Source organism: Pezoporus occidentalis, unplaced genomic scaffold, assembly GCF_034315485.1.
Source record: "Pezoporus occidentalis ecotype Australia unplaced genomic scaffold, CSIRO_AGI_Poc_V1 ctg236, whole genome shotgun sequence".
Lineage (NCBI taxonomy): Eukaryota > Metazoa > Chordata > Aves > Psittaciformes > Psittacidae > Pezoporus > Pezoporus occidentalis.
In genome coordinates this window covers 119,605-137,984 of record NW_026914244.1, presented here as the reverse complement: position 1 = coordinate 137,984, position 18,380 = coordinate 119,605, and the positions used below count along the sequence as shown (strand labels likewise).

The 18,380-nt window shown below is 41.6% G+C and overlaps 1 protein-coding gene across 1 annotated transcript in view; it reads left to right on the top strand.

The window, feature by feature from the left end:
- The window catches only part of TTC17 (tetratricopeptide repeat domain 17), a 61,261-nt gene that overhangs the window by 34,257 nt on the left and 8,624 nt on the right, over window positions 1–18,380 (top strand). Inside the window, exons 17-21 of the mRNA XM_062621903.1 lie at window positions 13,523–13,693; window positions 14,326–14,576; window positions 15,218–15,383; window positions 17,760–17,880; window positions 18,213–18,372. Coding sequence (XP_062477887.1) covers window positions 13,523–13,693; window positions 14,326–14,576; window positions 15,218–15,383; window positions 17,760–17,880; window positions 18,213–18,372 — 869 coding nt within the window. The remainder of the gene's footprint in view (window positions 1–13,522; window positions 13,694–14,325; window positions 14,577–15,217; window positions 15,384–17,759; window positions 17,881–18,212; window positions 18,373–18,380) is intronic.

Below are 18,380 nucleotides of genomic sequence, written 5' to 3'. Positions count from 1 at the left end.
TACCCTATACCATGTGAAAACAAGTCGTGTTCTATTTCATCTCCCTCTTAAAATAAAACGTGGGGAAAAGGTATTTGATCTTTTAAGTGTGTGGATTTTTCCTTTGTCCCCAGCACTTAAGTTCTTACAAAGTTAATAAGCTTAGACCTTTAAGCAGGTTGACCTGTAGAGGAGAGATTGACCTGAAAAGAGAAACTCTTAATAGTAAGCTTATGGACAGATTAAATAACTTGCTTAAATCTGCATCACAGTTTAAGCCTCTGAGAGCTGCAGTCACTTCGAGTTCCCTATAGCGATTTCATGTACACAAACAATAAGCAAAAGCATCACGTTTCCTTTACAATAGTGTGTTAAAACATAGAGCTGTGCAATACTTCGTGTTTCCAAATGCACCTTTCACTTACTCAGTGATCCCCTACAAGCTATGACTGTCTTGATAGTCCCAGCAAGGGGCTGCTACACTTTATTTACATTTGCTATAGCATGAGGGCCTTTTAGACATATTTATCATAATACCATTATAGTTTCCTCCTTCTCAAGCTGCTGTATCTTGTGGCTTCAGGTAATGCTCATCACTTAGAGTGTTACTAGGTAGAAAGGGAGGATGTTTAATTCTTGGGGCAAAGGATGTTGAGTTTAGCTCAGAATTTAATCTTAATTTAGCTGAAGAAGGAGGCCAGAATCCAAGAGCTCTCAGAAACACATCATGGCAAATGTTTGCATTGTCACTTGATAGCATAAAGTGGGTTCTGTCTTAAACGGAAGCAGTTCCAAAATCAGTGTTATCATTTGAAGTTGGATACTCAGTTACCTGTTTCTGTCCTCCATGCACCCTCATGCCTGTTGTTCACCCTGCAAGTTCCACCTATGATTTGAAAATACTTTTTGCTACCTGAGTTAGTGCCTGCTGTATAGGTCAGATCTTTCCCTGAAAAGTCTTTGCTTAGTATGACTTGAGTGGCTGAAGGAAGTTGAAAGTGAAGGACTTCGAACTGATAGTGCCATGCCACGCTCACTTTGAAACCTGTCTCTCCTTCCCAAGCTCCATGTGTTTTGATTCTCAAAACTATGCAGAGATGTGTAGGTTGAGATTCTTAAGTTTAAAAGTCATGATACCTGATTTTTACATGGTACCGTATTAAAGGTGGCATTTTTAGCTATGCCAGTATCCAAAGACTCTGTACCCACCACTCACACGTTGTTTCCAAGCTACTGCTTGCTATGAAATCATGCACGTTAAAGGTTTCTGTAACCAGCAAACTGAGCTGTCTTAAGTATATCTCTGTTGCATTTGTTAAACTTTAATGGGTGAATTTGGTCTGCAGCTTCTTTTTGTACTAGCATTAGGTGATGTCTTTGCATGATGCAGAGTCTTTCAAGCTTATGTACTTACTCTGCTTTTTTACAGCATAACAGTGTACCTAACAACTTCTCACAACAGTCAGCAGTCTCGCTTTGCACTGTGCTCTGTTAAGAATGGCATGCCTGCAATATTTAGTGTTCTGTATTCACTCTGTCTTTTCCCAGGATCAGAAGGCCACAGGCTGGCTGAGAATGGAGAAGTCAGTCGTGGCCTCAGCTGCAGGAGTAACTATGGAAGTGGGAATAGCACAATGGAAGGGAATTTAGAATTGTAGGGCAGTTCAGTGGGAGTTTACTGATGCAAAACTATTAATATATGAAGAAAAAGCAGTACAGTATTAAACTAAATATAATGTGACATTCGCCATTTATATCTGCCTTTATGGTGCAAATGATTCTTCATGCTATGTTATTTGCACCCTTCAGTTACTTCAGCATAACTACACGCTCCTGTAGTAGGAGCATCATCAAGGGTTAGAGTGGAAGGGAAGAGGTTCTCCTAACTAAATTTTTCAGGACCTGATACCTTCAGTTATTAGAGGTATTATTATTCTTCTGCAATGTTTGTGGTGCTTTTTTTGTGATAGGAATATAAAGAAAAGGAGACAGTTGCTACTGCCTTTGTCTTCATCTCATTTTAGGAAGCTGCATTTGCCAGTGGCAGTTTCTTGCACGTAGCTGCTAAAAATTCTTAAGTGACCCTGAATAGTCACTAGTTTTTAAAAAGGCCCAACAATTGCATATGGTTAAGAGCTTTTTGGGGATTACCCAAAGCATTAATTCTCCAGCTGCATCTCCAGGAAGATGGAGTTGCACAAACAACTTCCTTGTAAAGCTGTGCAGACTGGATTAGTGAGTTAAAGCATGTTTGGAAGAGAAAGGACATGTGGTCCCCACATATGGGAGATCTGGTAGTGCATAATTAACATTACTTGCCAAGACCTTGAAGGCTGTAGTCACTTGGCTTAAATCTGTGAACTTGTAAAAAGGTGAAGTGTAGCCTCAGCCTGTAATGAGTCATGTTGAGATTGTCTCAAAGCAGCATGTAATGCCATGTGCTCAGATTAAAATGAGCACTGCATGCTGAGCCATGGAGTGCCAGGCACTTAACTACCCCTGATCTGTCTACTTTATTGATGTGGTTTTTCCTTTTAAGGTTGGTTGCCTGGTTCATGTGAGTTTGTGTTGTGCTCTGACTGTCCTCAGCTTTCAATGTGTCCTGTGTTACTGCTACTAGTGACTGAAACTAGGACAGTTCAGAGTTTCTCTAGAGGGAAAGATCGATGCTTCTTCAGTGCACCAGTTTCAGGGAGAAGGGACACTCTTCCAATAATTCCTAGTCTTTCTGCAGCTACTGTTCTATAGATCTGTATTATTCTGGCAGTGGGAAGAGGGTATTGTCCTGTTAAATCCTAAACTAAGGTGGTTGGCAGTATTCTTGTCAAACAGCCTTCTGCAGTTATTCCTTACCTGGACTCAAGGAAAGGCTAATGCAGTTCTTGGTCATCACTCCCTCAAAACCAGGATTGATTTACTTTTTCTCTTATTTACAGCAACATCTCTGCTTCTTCATGGAATTGTGTAACATATGGCCTGTCAGACAAACTGCTAAGCGCTTAAGAGCTATGTTAGATTAATAAGGGGTATGCCTACCAGCACGTTGTTTTGCTGTTTGAGTGTGTCCATGTTTTGTCTTTGATCTCCAGTTAGGAGAAAGATTGCACTGGTATCTATCCCAAACAGATCTATAAATTGTCATGGATCAAGTCCCACTATTGGAACAGAATCACAGACTGGTTTGGGTTGGAAAGGACTTTAAGATCGTCTAGTTCCAACCCTCTGCCATGAGCAGGGATGCCTCACACTAGACCAGGTTGCTCAAGGCCTGTGTATTAATCTATTGAGCAGTATAACCTAGTGAAGAGATACAACAGAAATACAGCCTATCAAAAATATTCTCTTAAAATAAAACCTATGAAATCAGGTTCCTGTGTGATACTGTTTAAGTAGCAATATATGGTGCACACCTTACACACAGAGTGGTAGTGAAAAGACACACACATAAAGCCATTATTGGGTTTTATAGTGTCAGCCATGCATGTTGGGAGAAGCAGAAAGCTAACAGTAGCTCACAGTGGGGTTATTTAACAGTGTACAGTTCAACTACAGGATGCCATTTCTCATCAGTGTCTTAAAGTCCCTTTTAAATTTGAGTTCATGGGTACCACAGGATCTAATATTTAATATTCGGCATAAGAAGAGGTATGTCTATAATACAGAGGACAGATTAGAAAGAGAGCAAAACAAACACAGGCCACTGTTGCCTTTGCTTATGCTAGTGATCCTTAAACTAAGAATTTCCGTGGCTTCATCAGAGCCAGATTTCAGAAGTGTGTTGTGTGCACGGGGCCAAGCATTAGTCATTCGATATTCATAGCATGCATTATGCTGTGATCTGCTGTGGGTGAGTGTTTATCGTTAAGGAATTAATAAGGAACTATTTTCTTATCTGACAGGAGGAGAAAATTCTGGCACATAGATGTCACTGAGGACAAGCCTTTGCCTTCAGAGCTTACATGTGCTTGTTTCTCTTGCCTTTCCCTTTTTCCCCAAAGCAAACCAACGACTAAAACCTAGCTATTCTGGAGGCACAGGCTGAAAGTGACACTGGAGTTCTACCTGCCTTCCTCCTCTGTATGCAGGACCAGAAAGAGACCCTGAAAGAGACATTTTCCAGTCTCTTTTATCCACTGACAGGATTGGAGAGTTTAAATTTAGGTGGTGGTGGTGGGACCAGTACTGGTCAATATCTTTGTCAGCAGCATAGACAGTGGGATCGAGTGCACCCTCAGCAAGTTTGCTGCTGACACCAGGCTGTGTGGTGCAGTCAACACACTGGAGGGAAGGGATGGGATCCAGAGGGACCTTGACACGCTTGAGAGGTGGGCCAGTGCCAGCATCATGAAGTTCAACAAAACAAAGTGCAAGGTCTTACACCCGGGTTGGGGCAATCCCAGGCACAAATACACATTGGGTGGAGATTGAGAGCAGCCTTGGGAAGAAGGACTTGGGGGTGTCAATTGACGAAAGGCTCAACATGACCTGGTAGTGTGCACTTGCAGCCCAGAAACCAGCCGTGTGCTGGGCTGTATCAAAAGGACCAGCAGGTGGCCAGCAGGTCAAGGGAGAGGATTCTCCCTCTCTACTCTCCCTCCCTACTCCACTTTTGTGAGACCCCCCCCCTCTGAGTCCTGTGTCCAGCTGTGGGGTAACAATACAGGGGGGATGTGGAGCTGTTGGAGCGAGTCCAGAGGAGGCCACGGAGATGCTGTGGGGCCTGGAGCAGCTCTGCTCTGGAGTCAGGCTGAGAGAGCTGGGCTGGGTCAACCTGGAGAAAGGTCTGGGGAGACCTGATAGCAGCCTTCCATAACCTGAAGCGGACCCACAGGAAATCTGGAGAGGGGCTATTTACAAGTGCACATAGTGGCAAGGCAAGAGGCAATGGCTTTAAACTGCAAGAGAATAGATTGAGATCTTAGGAAAAAAATCTTCCTTGTGAGGGTGCTGAGGCGCTGGCACAGGGTGCCCAGAGAAGCTGTGGCTGCCCCATCCCTGGAAGTGTTCAAGGCCAGGTTGGACACAGGGGCTTGGAACAACCTGGTCTAGTGGAAAGTCTCCCTGCCCATGGCAGGGGTTGAAACTAGTTTAAGGTCTTTTCCAACCCAGACTATTCTATGATTCTATTTTAGGCCCATTGAACAAGCTTTGCTTCTACGTGTGCGTCATAAAAACCAAACAAGGCCTATTTTATTAGGTATAGAGGAAGGAGGAGAGTGCAAGCCTTAAGTAATCAACCTCTTTTATTTTGCCCTCCCTGTTTTTAACTATGGAAGAGATGTTGGGAGGGTGGGTTGATGTTTTCTACTCTATTATAAGGTAACCTACTGAATTCTTCAAGATGCTTAGCATGCATGTTTCCTATTAAATTACAACATGTTCTAATTTAAATAGGTTTGTTTCCTCTTTAAATTTTTTTTTGCCATGTTTTATTCATCACTTCTTTATATTTCATAAGGAGAATTCGTGTGTCTGTTCATCAGGGACTGGTGTGTTACGCAATGGTGAGGTATTTCACTTAGTAGGAACAAGGAATTTGGTTATGTATTGTTGGCATTTCTATGCTTTGAAAGGTTTAATCAGAACTGCTGTAATGAGACAAATAGATAATCTTTAAATCTATAGTAAGCCAATTTAGAGGCGTCTTTTGGCTACAAATCAGGTTTAAAAACTGTTTCCCTATGAGAACAGTTGTTTTACGACATAATCCTCTTAATTGAAAACCTGTTGTTGGAATAAATGATAAAACAGAACCAACTTTTGTATGCTTCCTTTTGTGTGCCTGAGTCTTTGACCACATAAATCATCATCCTGTTTGCTCTGCATCAAACCAAAGCTTGTTATGTAGCATGCTCTTCTTACTGCTCGATTTTGAACATGCCCCTCATCCGAAGGGCCGTCTAAGGGAGAAACTTAGAGAAGAGGTAGGAATTTATGAAAATCAACTTGTAAAATACTGCATATTGCTTTTTCCTTATTCGTTCTCTATACTTAGCCTTTATTTTTCAGTTAGCAGAATGTCCTGTTCTTTGAAAATGTTTATTTTTGTCCTGTAACTTCAGTGTTGCAAAGAAGGGTTTATATTAAAGGAAAAGCTAAAAATGAACTTTGTTTCTGTGTGGGGAGAAAACACATCAAAACTTAGTCTATATTTTGAGCACTACACCCATCATTCTCTGCCATTACCCATATTGGTACTTAACTTGAAATACTTGACCATCAGGGACTGTAGTGGTAGGACAAGGGGTGATGGGTTCAAACTGAAACAGGGGAAGTTCAGTTTAGATATAAGGAAGAAGTTCTCTACTGTGAGGGTGGTGAGGCACTGGAATGGGTTGCCCAGGGAAGCTGTGAATGCTCCATCCCTAGCAGTGTTCAAGGCCAGGTTGGACAGAGCCTTGGGTGAGATGGTTTAGTGTGAGGTGTCCCTGCCCATGGCAGAGGGTTGGAACTGGATGATCTTAAGGTCCTTTCCAACCCAAACCATCCTATGATTCTATGACCAGAGAAGGAATTTGCTGTCTTAGAGTAATAACTTATTGTTATCTCTTCATTATTCCAGAATGGTAGCTATGATGATGTGTGGGTAGTAGATAACATTTTTTAGTATTGGGATATTACAACTGTAAAAGGTACTGGAAGTACATGTGTGTTACTGTTCTGGAGGCTAGTCATGCCTTGCTGAGACTAGCAGTGATGCTTTTGGGTTTAGGGAGAGCAAGACTGACTGCTGGGTGGGCTGTTGGGCTTTCTGAGTCTGTGACAGGGCTTCAGACAATTTTACTCTGCATCAGGTTGAAAACCTTTAGTAGCTTATCCATCTTCCTTGTATTTTCCTGGGTCCTATAGTGCACAGTGAACAGTGGGACTTGTGTATAGACCTGTCAAACATTCACAGGTCAGTATTGCATAGCCAGGTAATCATATTAAGAACTTTTCTTCTCCATTTACTTCCCTTCTCTGACTAAAAATGAACTGAAAACGCGTTGGTCACATATTCTTTTATGCTTGTGTGTGTGGAAAGCCCCAGCTTTTCTCTGGTAGTGCTTCTGGAGCACAGTGCTGTCTTGCAGCAGTTAGGCCTTGTGACCTTTCTGTAATGTTTTTGATGACAGTTCTGTTCAGTCATAAGTGGTTTGCAGTTTCTGCTTTCAGAGCTCAATCATGGGATTCATTTTGAAGTGTAAATACATGTTTTTTTTCCAGGAAAACGGTAAGAAAAGGAACACATGAGTTTTAGAGCTGCATCTTAATAGAACAGTGTTCATTTATAATTAAGGTGAGCAGAGCACTAGCTGCTAAAGATAGGTCTTGTCTCTAGTTACTGCTCATCCTATTGCTTTTAATACTCATCTCAAAATAACTGGCATGGATTTTTTTCCCTTTAACAAATGTTCTGCAGTCAAATGTCTGTTCATGTGTGACTGGAATAACATAGCTGCTTTCAAGGGCTCACAAGATCTTTAGAAAATTACCATGTTCACCTTGAAACATCACGGTAATTCAGGTATGCAGCATGTTTTAACAGCGCTATGAAAGTCATAGCTCATGCTTTCTATGTTGTATGAAAGGATGGTCTCTCAAAGAGCACTTCCCCATAACACTACCCTGGCTTGTTAATGTCATATTGCAGTGAAGTCACCATGGTGCAGAAAGGACAGTTCTTCAGGTGCTAGTTTGGCCCTGATTTTGATGACTGAGATCCCAGTAGTTGTAGTGTTCTGGTAGGTGAGTTCATTCATTCCAGATTATTCTTGTAAACTCTGGTAAATTGAACCATCTGGTAAATGGGTTTAAACTTAAACAGGGGATGTTTAGTTTGAATATAAGGAAGAAGTTCTTTCCTGTGGGGGTGGTGAGGTGCTGGAACAGTTTGCCCAGAGAAGTGATAAATGCCCCATCCCTGGCAGTGTTCAAGGCTAGGCTGGACAGAGCCTTGGGTGCCATGGTCAAGTGTGAGGTGTCCCTGCCTATGGCAGGGGGTTGGGACTGGATGATCTTAAGGTCCTTTCCAACCCAAACCATTCTATGATTCTGTACTGCACATGACATAAAGCAGTGAACAAGACTTGCTCTATGAAAGTCATGGGTGACAAAAGTCATGGCTTCAGTTTGATTTCTATAATGGATATATTTTATCCTAATTCTACATATGAAGTGTCACCCAAGCTGTGAGCACCACTAAAGTTTTCACATCACCAAAGAACAGCATTAATTGTTACACATTTTCATGTGTAAGGTGGTAATGTACCAACCCCTTTGACTCGTGTCTCTCTGTATCTTTGTAAGCAGTAACTAGCAAAAGTCAAAGGAAGACAGCTTATTGATGCCCTGCTCCAGAACTGTCTGTAGATGAGACCTTTTGTGAGCATGCAGGGATTAAAGCCTATTTCCATTAAGCTCAGTGACATGTCATTCATGCTATAAAAAAAGAGAGCTACCTTCACTCAGTTTCACTGTGGGGAATACCAGTTTTGAGCTCACATCAAAAAGTATGGAGTTAACTCCTGTTAGTAGGTTGGTTTCAGTCTGTTCTGTGCTCTGACAACTTGGGTATTAGGCTGACAATATCTGTATTAAGTAGAGTTCTCTCTTTGCATTGTTTAAATGCAAAAGGGCACATCATTTCAGTGACATCGCCATTTAACTTGCATTTTGTGTAATCTAATGCAAGTCACTGACTGCAGCAATAGTCACTTGATTCTTGTAATCATTCGAGAGATAATCTGGCACTGCTTATTCCAAGTGCTATGAAAAATAGCAGTACATAAATTTGAAATGACTTTTAATTCTGAGGCATTATTCTGCCATTGTAATTTCTAAATGGGTTCCAAAAAATCTAAGGAAATTTGTTTGTCTTGTCATAAGAAGTTAGAAGCCAATACTTTTCTTAAACCTATTACGTTGAAACATAGATGGTATCATTAGGAATGCTGTATTTCACAAGCTCTGCGCTGACAAGCTAAGAAGAGCAAGTCCAGAGGCCATGAGGATGATCAGGGGACTGGAGCACCTCCCACATGGTTTAGTGTGAGGTGTCCCTGCGCATGGCAGGGGGGGTTGGAACTGCATGATCATAAGGTCCTTTCCAACCTAAACCATTCTATGATTCTATAAGAAAAAGTCAGTAAAATCTCTGTGCTAACCAAAGATACTTAGAGATAATTTTACTTTTGATGCTCAGTACTGTTGATGTCACCAAATCATCCATCTTAACTTGGTATATAGGAATCAAACAGTGACAGGATTTAGGGAGGCCTCATTCTCTCTGCCAGATGTACCACAAGACACAAAGAGCTGCAGTGCAGTTCATTTAGAGCTTTAGAACAATCAATGCCCTCTTTAATAATGAACTTTGATTACTTTGGGGACCTTCATCAAGGTGCAGCACTTCATGTGGTACGTTGAGGGTGCTGATTGCTCATCTTTCCTCTTCTTCGTACTTCTCACATTTCTTTCCTTGCTTTAGGTAAGCAGCTTTGAGTCTAAGGGCGTGGAGTCACCTAAATTGACAGAAGTTTGCTCTTAATCAAACAAAATGCCCCACGTAGTACCAGAAATATGTATATAAATATATGTAATATATATAATAAGGAAAGTTCATGATGGCTTCCAAGTGTCTTTCCTGAGAAATGTGCCAATATGAAGTATGGTTCAGAATAAATATTTGTTATCCCTTTATACATGGAATAAGTCTTCAATGTCAGTTACTGCATAGAATCATAGAATAGTTAGGGTTGGAAAGGACCTTAAGATCATCCAGTTCCAACCCCCCTGCCGTGGGCAGGGACACCTCACACTAAACCATGTCACCCAAGGCTCTGTCCAACCTGGCCTTGAACACCACCAGGGATGGAGCATTCACAGTTTCCCTGGGCAACCCATTCCAGTGCCTCACTACCCTTACAGGAAAGAACTTCTTCCTTATATCCAATCTAAACTTCCCTGTTTAAGTTTGAACCCGTTACCCCTTGTCCTATCACTACAGTCCCTAATGAAGAGTCCCTCCCCAGCATTCCTATAGCATCCATCACTTCTCCTTCCTGCTATTTCTCCTTCCTGGCTACAGATGTCAACACTGCGTGTTTCTTTCCTTACACGAAGTGGCTTTCAACTTAAGAGTTTGGAATCATCCAATTCCTAAACAAGAGCTGAAGTGTGACTTTGTTCGGGGATTTTTAGCCCTACCAACTGTAGTAGGTACCACAGCTTGGGTGACATTGGAGAGGGGTCCTGAAAATCAGAAAGGTGGTTAATATTAGGTGGGATGGATGGATTAGCAGATCTTTTCTCTATTTAAAATGTATGTTGTGCTAGTGCTGTACAAGCGCATTCACTTTGGCCCCCAGAAATTACAAACTAGAACATTATGAGAAATAGAGAACTTTAATATATAATACTGTGTTCTGCTTTTAATGTCCAAAGTCTCAGTTTAGAGTTTGTATTTGCTTTTTCCCTCCAGTGGATTTGCTTAATAATTTACAACACTGGAACAGGCTGCCCAAGGAAGTTGTGACTGCTCCATCCCTGGCAGTGTTCAAGGTCGGGTTGGACGGGGTTTGGAGCAACCTGCTCTAGTGGAAGGTGTCCCTGCCTGTAGGACAGGGGTGGAACTGGATGAGCTTTAAGGTCCCTTCCAACCCAAACCATTCCATGATTCTATTCTCTTTCTTTCCCTGCAAATTTCTACATTAATCTGACACAATCAGACTAGTTATTTGTGTTATTTCTAACACCTCAATGAAGACCCAGACACTTGTTTTGTGTCATCTCTATAGCATCTTTGTTTCACTGCCTGGAACATAGTAACCATGTCTCATAATACAGAGGGTAGGATATGTACTTTCTTCTCTTCCTTAGTTCTGCAGAATCAATAGGAAAAGTGGCTCTCATAAAATTAAATGAGCATAGAAGTGCTCCTTCTATAGTAAGTTTTCAGGATGGAGTAAGCTGAGTTGATCAAGTGCTACAAAGTCATTTTAGACTTCAAGTTTTGTAGCTGCAGTATCACTGTGTGGGGACTTCACACCTAAACTTCACAAGGGCTTATTTAGACAGCCAGAATATGTGTGCAGTCGCTTCTGTCCTTCACACGGCTAAGGTGCTGTAAGTCCTGCAGTGATGCAGCTCATGTCCTACAGCCAGTGATGTGCCTGGAGTTTGGGGCTGTGCTGCTCCCTTGCTGGGCTCACACTTTTACCTGGTGGTCTTCCCTGTTGGTCTGCAGGCATCTGGCTGATAGGAGCTGTGAAGTTCTCGCAGTGTTTCATTGCCGCCAGCTTCACGCTCATCACAGATCTTAAACATACACTGGTTTTTCAACCAGTGATGTTAGACAACTGAAAGCAACAACTTGAAGAAGGAGGGCACTCAGGTTTCTATATATAGCAGCTGTCAGATCCCAAGAAAGCCACTGTTCGTCGAGTCTCGGTTTCTAAATTAACAGAGTCCCTCTTAAGTAGAATTTTAAGTGGTTTTTCTTTTCCTTTTGCTTTTTTTCCCTCTCTTTTTGCTGTTTCTAGTTCACTTGAAAACAGTGGTCTCTTTTTCAGCCCTTTTGCTTTTGTTCTTTACACGAATGATGAGTTGACCTTCAGCAAAGGGAGTTGTGGTCATCGCATTACTGAAACACACCTGACTTCCATCAAAATCAGGCTGGTTTGATGGCAGGCAGGGGGGACTGGTTTCAGCTTGAGGGTTCTGTGCATACCATCTCTCATAAATTAAACATGAGGAATCTCTATAGGGTGAAGTGATTTTTTTGTTTGTTTTGATGAAACCAATTAATTTTCTATTGGCTGCATGAAGGAAGTGAGGAGGGGATTAAAGGAAGAGTCAATGAATGATAGAGTAGGAAAGGCAGAGCATAACTATGGCAGATGCTAGAAAAGTTTATGAAGTTAACTGCATCTGGTTTGTATATTTGCTCATAAAATACATTTTTTAACTTCTATACAGCAGAAAAGGTGGGTCTGGAAATAGTTTCCTCAGAGGGTTTATGAATATAGTTTTATTTGATCCTTGGTCACACCACCATACCCCCCTAGAAAACTGTTTCTCCTCCAAACATGCCACCAGAGTGTTCACAGATGCAAAAGTAGAGACCATCCAGCAAAAAGCTATGGTTTCACTTTGCTGAGAGGTGATGGACCAGGTTATCCTTACACAAGAGTTAGAATCACTCCCTTGTCCTGCTGGCCTGATAAAGAGTGAGACTTCAAAGTACTGTTTTGTAACATAGGATCATTGCATGGAGAAGAAAGGAGGCACTGATCTAATTTCTTCACATTCTCATATTTTATGCTGCTAGCTTAAAAAAATAGTGTTTTTCATATGCATGGAGCAGTGCCATTTGCATTCATGAGGGTAGAATGGGGAACATACTTGAGAATCTTGCATTTAATTTAAGCTTTCTTTGATTCACTGTGTGCTTCTTAATTCATTTGTGTATGTATGCTATTTTGACTCACAAGTGATTGAAAGGAAGGTTTGAGAGCAGCAGCTTCGTACACAGAATATGTTTCTCTCTGTGGGGACATGCTTCCCATGCGATAAGAGGCAGGTACCCTGGTCCATGTCTCAGCCCCATAGCTGTGCAGTGGGGTTTGGGGCAGCTTCTCCACATATGAAGAATGCTGTCTCTTAGCTGTGCAACTCGGAGGGTCATGGCAGCAGCTCTCTGAGCATCTCTTCTCCTCAAACACTGGCAAGTAATTGCTATTAGAAGCTCTCAGATCTTCAGTTAAAATGTATTAAAGATAAAATATATTGCCACAAAGGTGCAGGTGGTTACCCTTTAAGCTTAACAGTATCTCACTGAAGGATGCTCCAATGCTTGTGTTGCAAGTTTGCTCTTTAGTGGTTTTTTTTTACCTGCTTATTGCTGGCTCTGCATTTGGCTTTTTCCAGTGTTATTCCTAGATCTTTGCATTTGGTGGAACCTCACCACAGAATTATAGATGTTAAATTTTCAGCTGAATAAACTGGGTTTTGGCACATATTAATACTTGTAGCTTTTGTCTGTCTGCCTAATGAGCTAATCTTACCTATGGGCTGCCTGTTGCTGGCTCAGAAGGTCAGAGCCTGGCAATCACATGTCAGTCTGCCTTGGCCCTTTTTCTTATGCATGAGAACGTTATGGTGTCTTAGGGAAGTTTATGGCAGGCAACCCCCACATATGGTTTAAACCACGACAGGTGCATTGTCACTAAAAGCATGTCTTGGGAATGCTCATTGGGGTGGCCACCAGCACACAGTTGTTTCCTATGCACTGTGTAACCTTCCCTCAAAAGAGAACTGATTTTTCCTTCTTTAGTACTTCATTGTGTATACCTATTAACATGGTTTCCTGTAACTGTTTTAGGTGATCTGCCTTGTCAAGAGGCACATTAGCTTTTTAATCACTGAATGAAGTCTTTGTAGAGTTACTCTGCTAATCCATATGTAGAAAACTAGAAGAGTGTAGCTTCTGCAGTACGGCTTCTGTGCTTGTAGCCTTGAGGAGCAGGCTTACATGGTGTGTCAGTGAATATCTCTCTTTCAGGCCACTGTCATGAGAAAAATCCAGATGGCAGTCACGACAAAGAGAAATACTTTGAAGACCACTATGAGTCAGTTACTGCAGTGGCAGAAGGACGCTCAGAGGGAGGTACCGAAGATCCAGAAGTCCTTACTCAGACTTTAGCAAGGGGTCCCTCCTTCTTGAGACTGGAGAGTAAGTTCAACCTTACAAAATCAGTGCCACCAAATGAATCAGGTTCTAGAGCTGTCTTCCTTCCTCCAAAAAAGCTACTTTTCCCCCTCCCTAAAGCAAAAAGTAACCCTTAAAACCAGGTTTTTTTCTGTTCACTGTTGTTCTTCTGCAAGCTAAACATCAAAATGCATTCAATAAAACAAATGTTCAGACATTTTCCAAGCTAAAGGATGTAGGTTTTTGTGAGAGTTTACAAACGTGGTGGTTGTACCTTGGTGAATTCAGCTATGCCAGACAGAAGGGAAGAAAAACAGCATCTATGGTTAAGGTAGAGGGAGCTTTCGTCAGTGTTTAATGCATATATGTAGAGGAGAGACACTACCCATTTACTCCCCCAAACAGGCAGACCTGTGGTTTGGAAAGGAAACTGATGTAAGTGGTCTAGAGGAGCTGATTTTGAAGCTGTAGATGATGCTTGTTTGTAGCAGGGAAATCTGCATTTTCCAGGCCCCGTCTCCATTTGAAGTGTGCAGTGAGCAGTCGGTGACACTTGGTTTGTACAAGTGGAAAAGTCAGCTCACAGAAAATAGATCTTTTTTGATGTGATTTTTGGAAGTACCAGGAAAAGAAGCTTTTATGGTATTCCCTCTTAGACACAGTCACTGCAGAAAGCAACGGTTCGGAAGGGATGGAGGGTTTAGAAGATGATCAGATGTCTGAAGAGATGCTGGCTTTGGTGGATGAGTTTGAAAACTCTTGGCCTCAGGAAGCTTTTGAAGGGGCACTGGAGGTAAAAGGTCGTCGGATGGACTTGCAGGGAATCCGAGTCCTAAAGAAGGGATCTCAGGATGGACTGGCTAGCTCCTGTTTTGGGGACTGTGGTGATGATGATGAAGCTGAATGGGTAAGTTTGGATGGGTTTAGTGAAGTCTTGTACCAACTTGTATAAGGGGACGAGAGAAAGATGAGGACAGGCCAGGGTGTTTAACACTGGAATATATGTAGGAAATGCCCTATGGGCCTCAAAGAGCTGGTTCATGGCTTGTGTGAAATGAACAAGTACTTTCAGTCCATCTTCTAATAGAAGGGCCTCTGCATCACTAAACCTGACATTAAAAGCCTTGAGTATCAGCAGCAAGAGCTTAGGTGTTGAATGATGCTGGGTGCCCTCAAACTTCTTGCTCACAGTTAAAAGGAGAAAAGTCTCTAACCAAAAGTTCTAGCTAGCATGAGAAAATGAAATACCTGAATGATCGTGTTACAAACAAAATACATAATGAAAAATGCCTTTCAGTTCTGAACAGTTAAGATGGTTTTCTCCTTTGTCCTTTGATTTGGAGTTGTGTACTTTGTTTGCATAGTGTGATGCAGTGAGAGTGGGCAGACCGTAGAGAATGGGTTGGCATGGAGCTGGGAGGGAGAGAAAGATCTCATCTTTAACATCTTTGAAATTGAATCTTTGGGCTAAAACAAGTAGTGTATTGGAGCTGATAACAGTCATGGCGTTTCATAATGTTAACCTTGCTAATACTGTTCTTTTGATAGATCACTTTTCAGGTCAAACGTTTAAAGAAACCAAAAGCTGAAAGCTTGGATCTCCAGGAGCCAGTTGGGAGAAACGGGGAAGAAGGGACTAATGGAGACAATGAAAACTTTTACCAAACTGCCCTGGAGATCAGTGGACCAAAGATACCTTCTCCTGGACCAATAGGTAACCTGCTGATTCTAGAGAAAGCAAGTCGTTTCCAACTCCTGTATTACTCTGGTTTATTTCCTTTGCAGCTTTTACATTACACTGGTTTACTACCATAAATATGTGTCACAAAGACTATGTAGTGAATATGCCTTTGGATAAATTCCCTTCCATCTCCACCTTTAGCGTGAAGTACAGCATAACTTTGTCTCCTGAATGAAAACTTTCTAGTTAATTCCCAGATCTTCAGGGGATAATGTGATAGGAGTGGAGAATGAAAGAGGTAGATACAGAAGTAGTAAAGGAGAGAGGGGGTGAGTAGTCAAAGAAGTTAGTTTGTCAGATGAAACACAGCAGAGACAAATGCAGGATGAGAGCTTGAATTGGTTGCTCACTAAACAGAAGACACAACTCAAAAAAGAACACAGAAAGCTTGATCTCATAAAACCAAAATACATCTTAAAAGTGGTCTGTTGTGATTGGTTTGGTGATGATATAAGAGAAAACATAGAGGCTCTCTTCCAGATAATGGAGCTACAGAAGAGTAGAGTTTTGTACCAGTGTAAATGAGGAGGTTTAGAGAGGGAGGTGGAGCTTTTGCTAGTTGAGTAAGAGGCATTGGAGAGTGGTCTACTGATATGGTGCAAGCTGGTGCCACTGCTACATTCAGGTGGGCAGAAGTCATCAGCACGATTGCATGGGATGAAATTTCATGTTGCTGGAACCTAATGTGGCCAAAGAGGAGAACCAAAGGAATTGGGCCTCATACTTTTTGTTTTATGCTCATTTCAGTGGAGCTAAAATCTTAATGTCATAGAGCTGACATGTAAGCAAAGATGTGTTCTCCACTACATTTTAGTCCTTGAGGATTTGATGACCTGGAAAGTGGTTTCACATTTTTGAAGGCTTTTACGTTAAATCTTTAACAAGCTCCTATTTTAGCAACTGTCTAACGTAAGTTATGAAATTAAATATGTAAATAGGGGAGAAGGGATCATCATTTGTGAGCACACACTTGGCATTTCCTCCGTGTATCTTCTCTCCCTCTGAGCTACTTTTGTGCCTTGATTACATAGCATCCCTCAGTTATAAAGTAGTTACCTTCCTAATGCTCCTGTGGGGCCGGCTCTGCTGACATCCTCTTTTTGGACAAAAATTTAAGTAACGTATTGGAGGTCACTCAGGTTATTCCTGGTAGAACAGGGAAATGATGGTAGCTGTCCTCTGTTTGGCTGCTGAACTGGCTCTGTGTAGCACTTCCATGCCTCTCACTATCTTTTGCTCTTTGTGCAGATCAGAACTCACAAGCAGGTAGATCACAGTGGTGGTGATCAGAACTGATCATTCCCCTCTGAAGTTCCTCAGTGATTCTCAAAGCTAATTTTCCTTTAATCAGAATACTTTAGGAAAGACATGGTCATGGTCTTACAGACTTACTCATTACTGTACACAATTATGGTAAAGCAGTTTACTATGCCTTGGATGGGAAATAGGATTTGCATCCAAATGGGCAAAATTTCAGGTAACTAGAAATAACTATTGAAACCCTGTCTGCATAGCTGGTGCAATAGACTGGCACGTTGTTAAACTTGGCTTCCCACTGTGCAAATTTACGTCTACAATGAATTCCTCTTACATTTCAAACAGTTGGATGTTTCTCAAATGAGAGGAAAATGTTTCCCAACAGTTAACACAAGCTGGATTCCTAGGACTTGGTACAGTATCCGCCAAATGTAAGGGAAAGATTTCAGCAGGAGTTGGTTTAAATGTAAAGATTGGGTTCTTGTTTCTCCCAGTGATCTATTTGTTAATGTAAAGCAAATTATTTAACCTTTCCCTACCTTGGTTAACATGTCTGCAGAATGGGAGGACTGAAGTGTAGTTGCTTAACAGTTTCAGAAGTGTTGCTGTGTTGAATGTAAGAATGCGGTAAAAGCCAATCTCTGTCTTAAACAATATTCATTGAAAAGAAATGGCAGTATTTTTCACCTGGGGTTGTCAGAGGATGCAGTCAGCTTTTATTAGTTTGTACCGTAGCTGTAGAACGTAAATGATCACTTCCAAACTTTCTTTAAGGACATTTAAGTAGAGGTATTGCCTATAAACAAGAGTGGCAATTGTTCATCTGTAGCTGTTGAAAAAGTGTAATGAAATGGTATTTAAAACTCCACCTCCTAATCTGTCTTGTGTAGGATCCGGTTCTGTCTTTGGATCCCACCAGTTCCAGTCCATTTAGGTTCAGGAAAGTTCTGAAAGAAATCTGACTGCAGGACCATGACTTTTATACCATAGGGAATGTATCCACTGCTGTGTTTTGTAAATCACTGTAGGGAAGTAGGATGTCCTTCTGCTTCCAGACAGTTTCTTCTCTATGTATTTTTTTCCTTTCTCAAGGAAAGAGACGTGACTATCGTAGCCTTGGCTGGCCAAGTCCTGATGAATGCCTGAAACTCCGTAGGGTAGAGCTTACAACTGTAGCCAGCACATGGCTTGCTGTTTCTGCTAAAAACATTGAGTAAGTATCTTGTATGTGAGCCTTCAATAAGCTACTCCCACAAAGCAAGGCAGTTATATGGCCTTCAGTGTGCATAAACTGAAGACTTCAGGGTTCTTTAAAATAAGAAAGAGCTGTCAGGATTTCAAAGAAGTTTGGAAACATGGTACTTCATCGATAGATTTGCAAAGGAAAGTGGAAGTACAGATAGGAAATCTGGTTTCTCTTGCTTCTTGAGCTATTCAGATGAGATTCAGCCAGGTTATGGACGATTTATACTCATTAGGGGACTTTGTAAGGACTATTCTGTTTTCTTCTTCTGACTGATTCAGCTTGGTTTATGACCTTTGTAGCATTACAGAGCACATTGATTTTGCCACACAGCTGCAAGAACCAGCCATGGAGCCCCTCTGTAACCCAAATCTACCAGCCAGCATGCATACTTTGGACCACTTGCAAGGTGTCTCTAGTCGGGGCAGTTTGCATTACACTGGAGAAAGTCAACTGAAAGAGGTATGTCA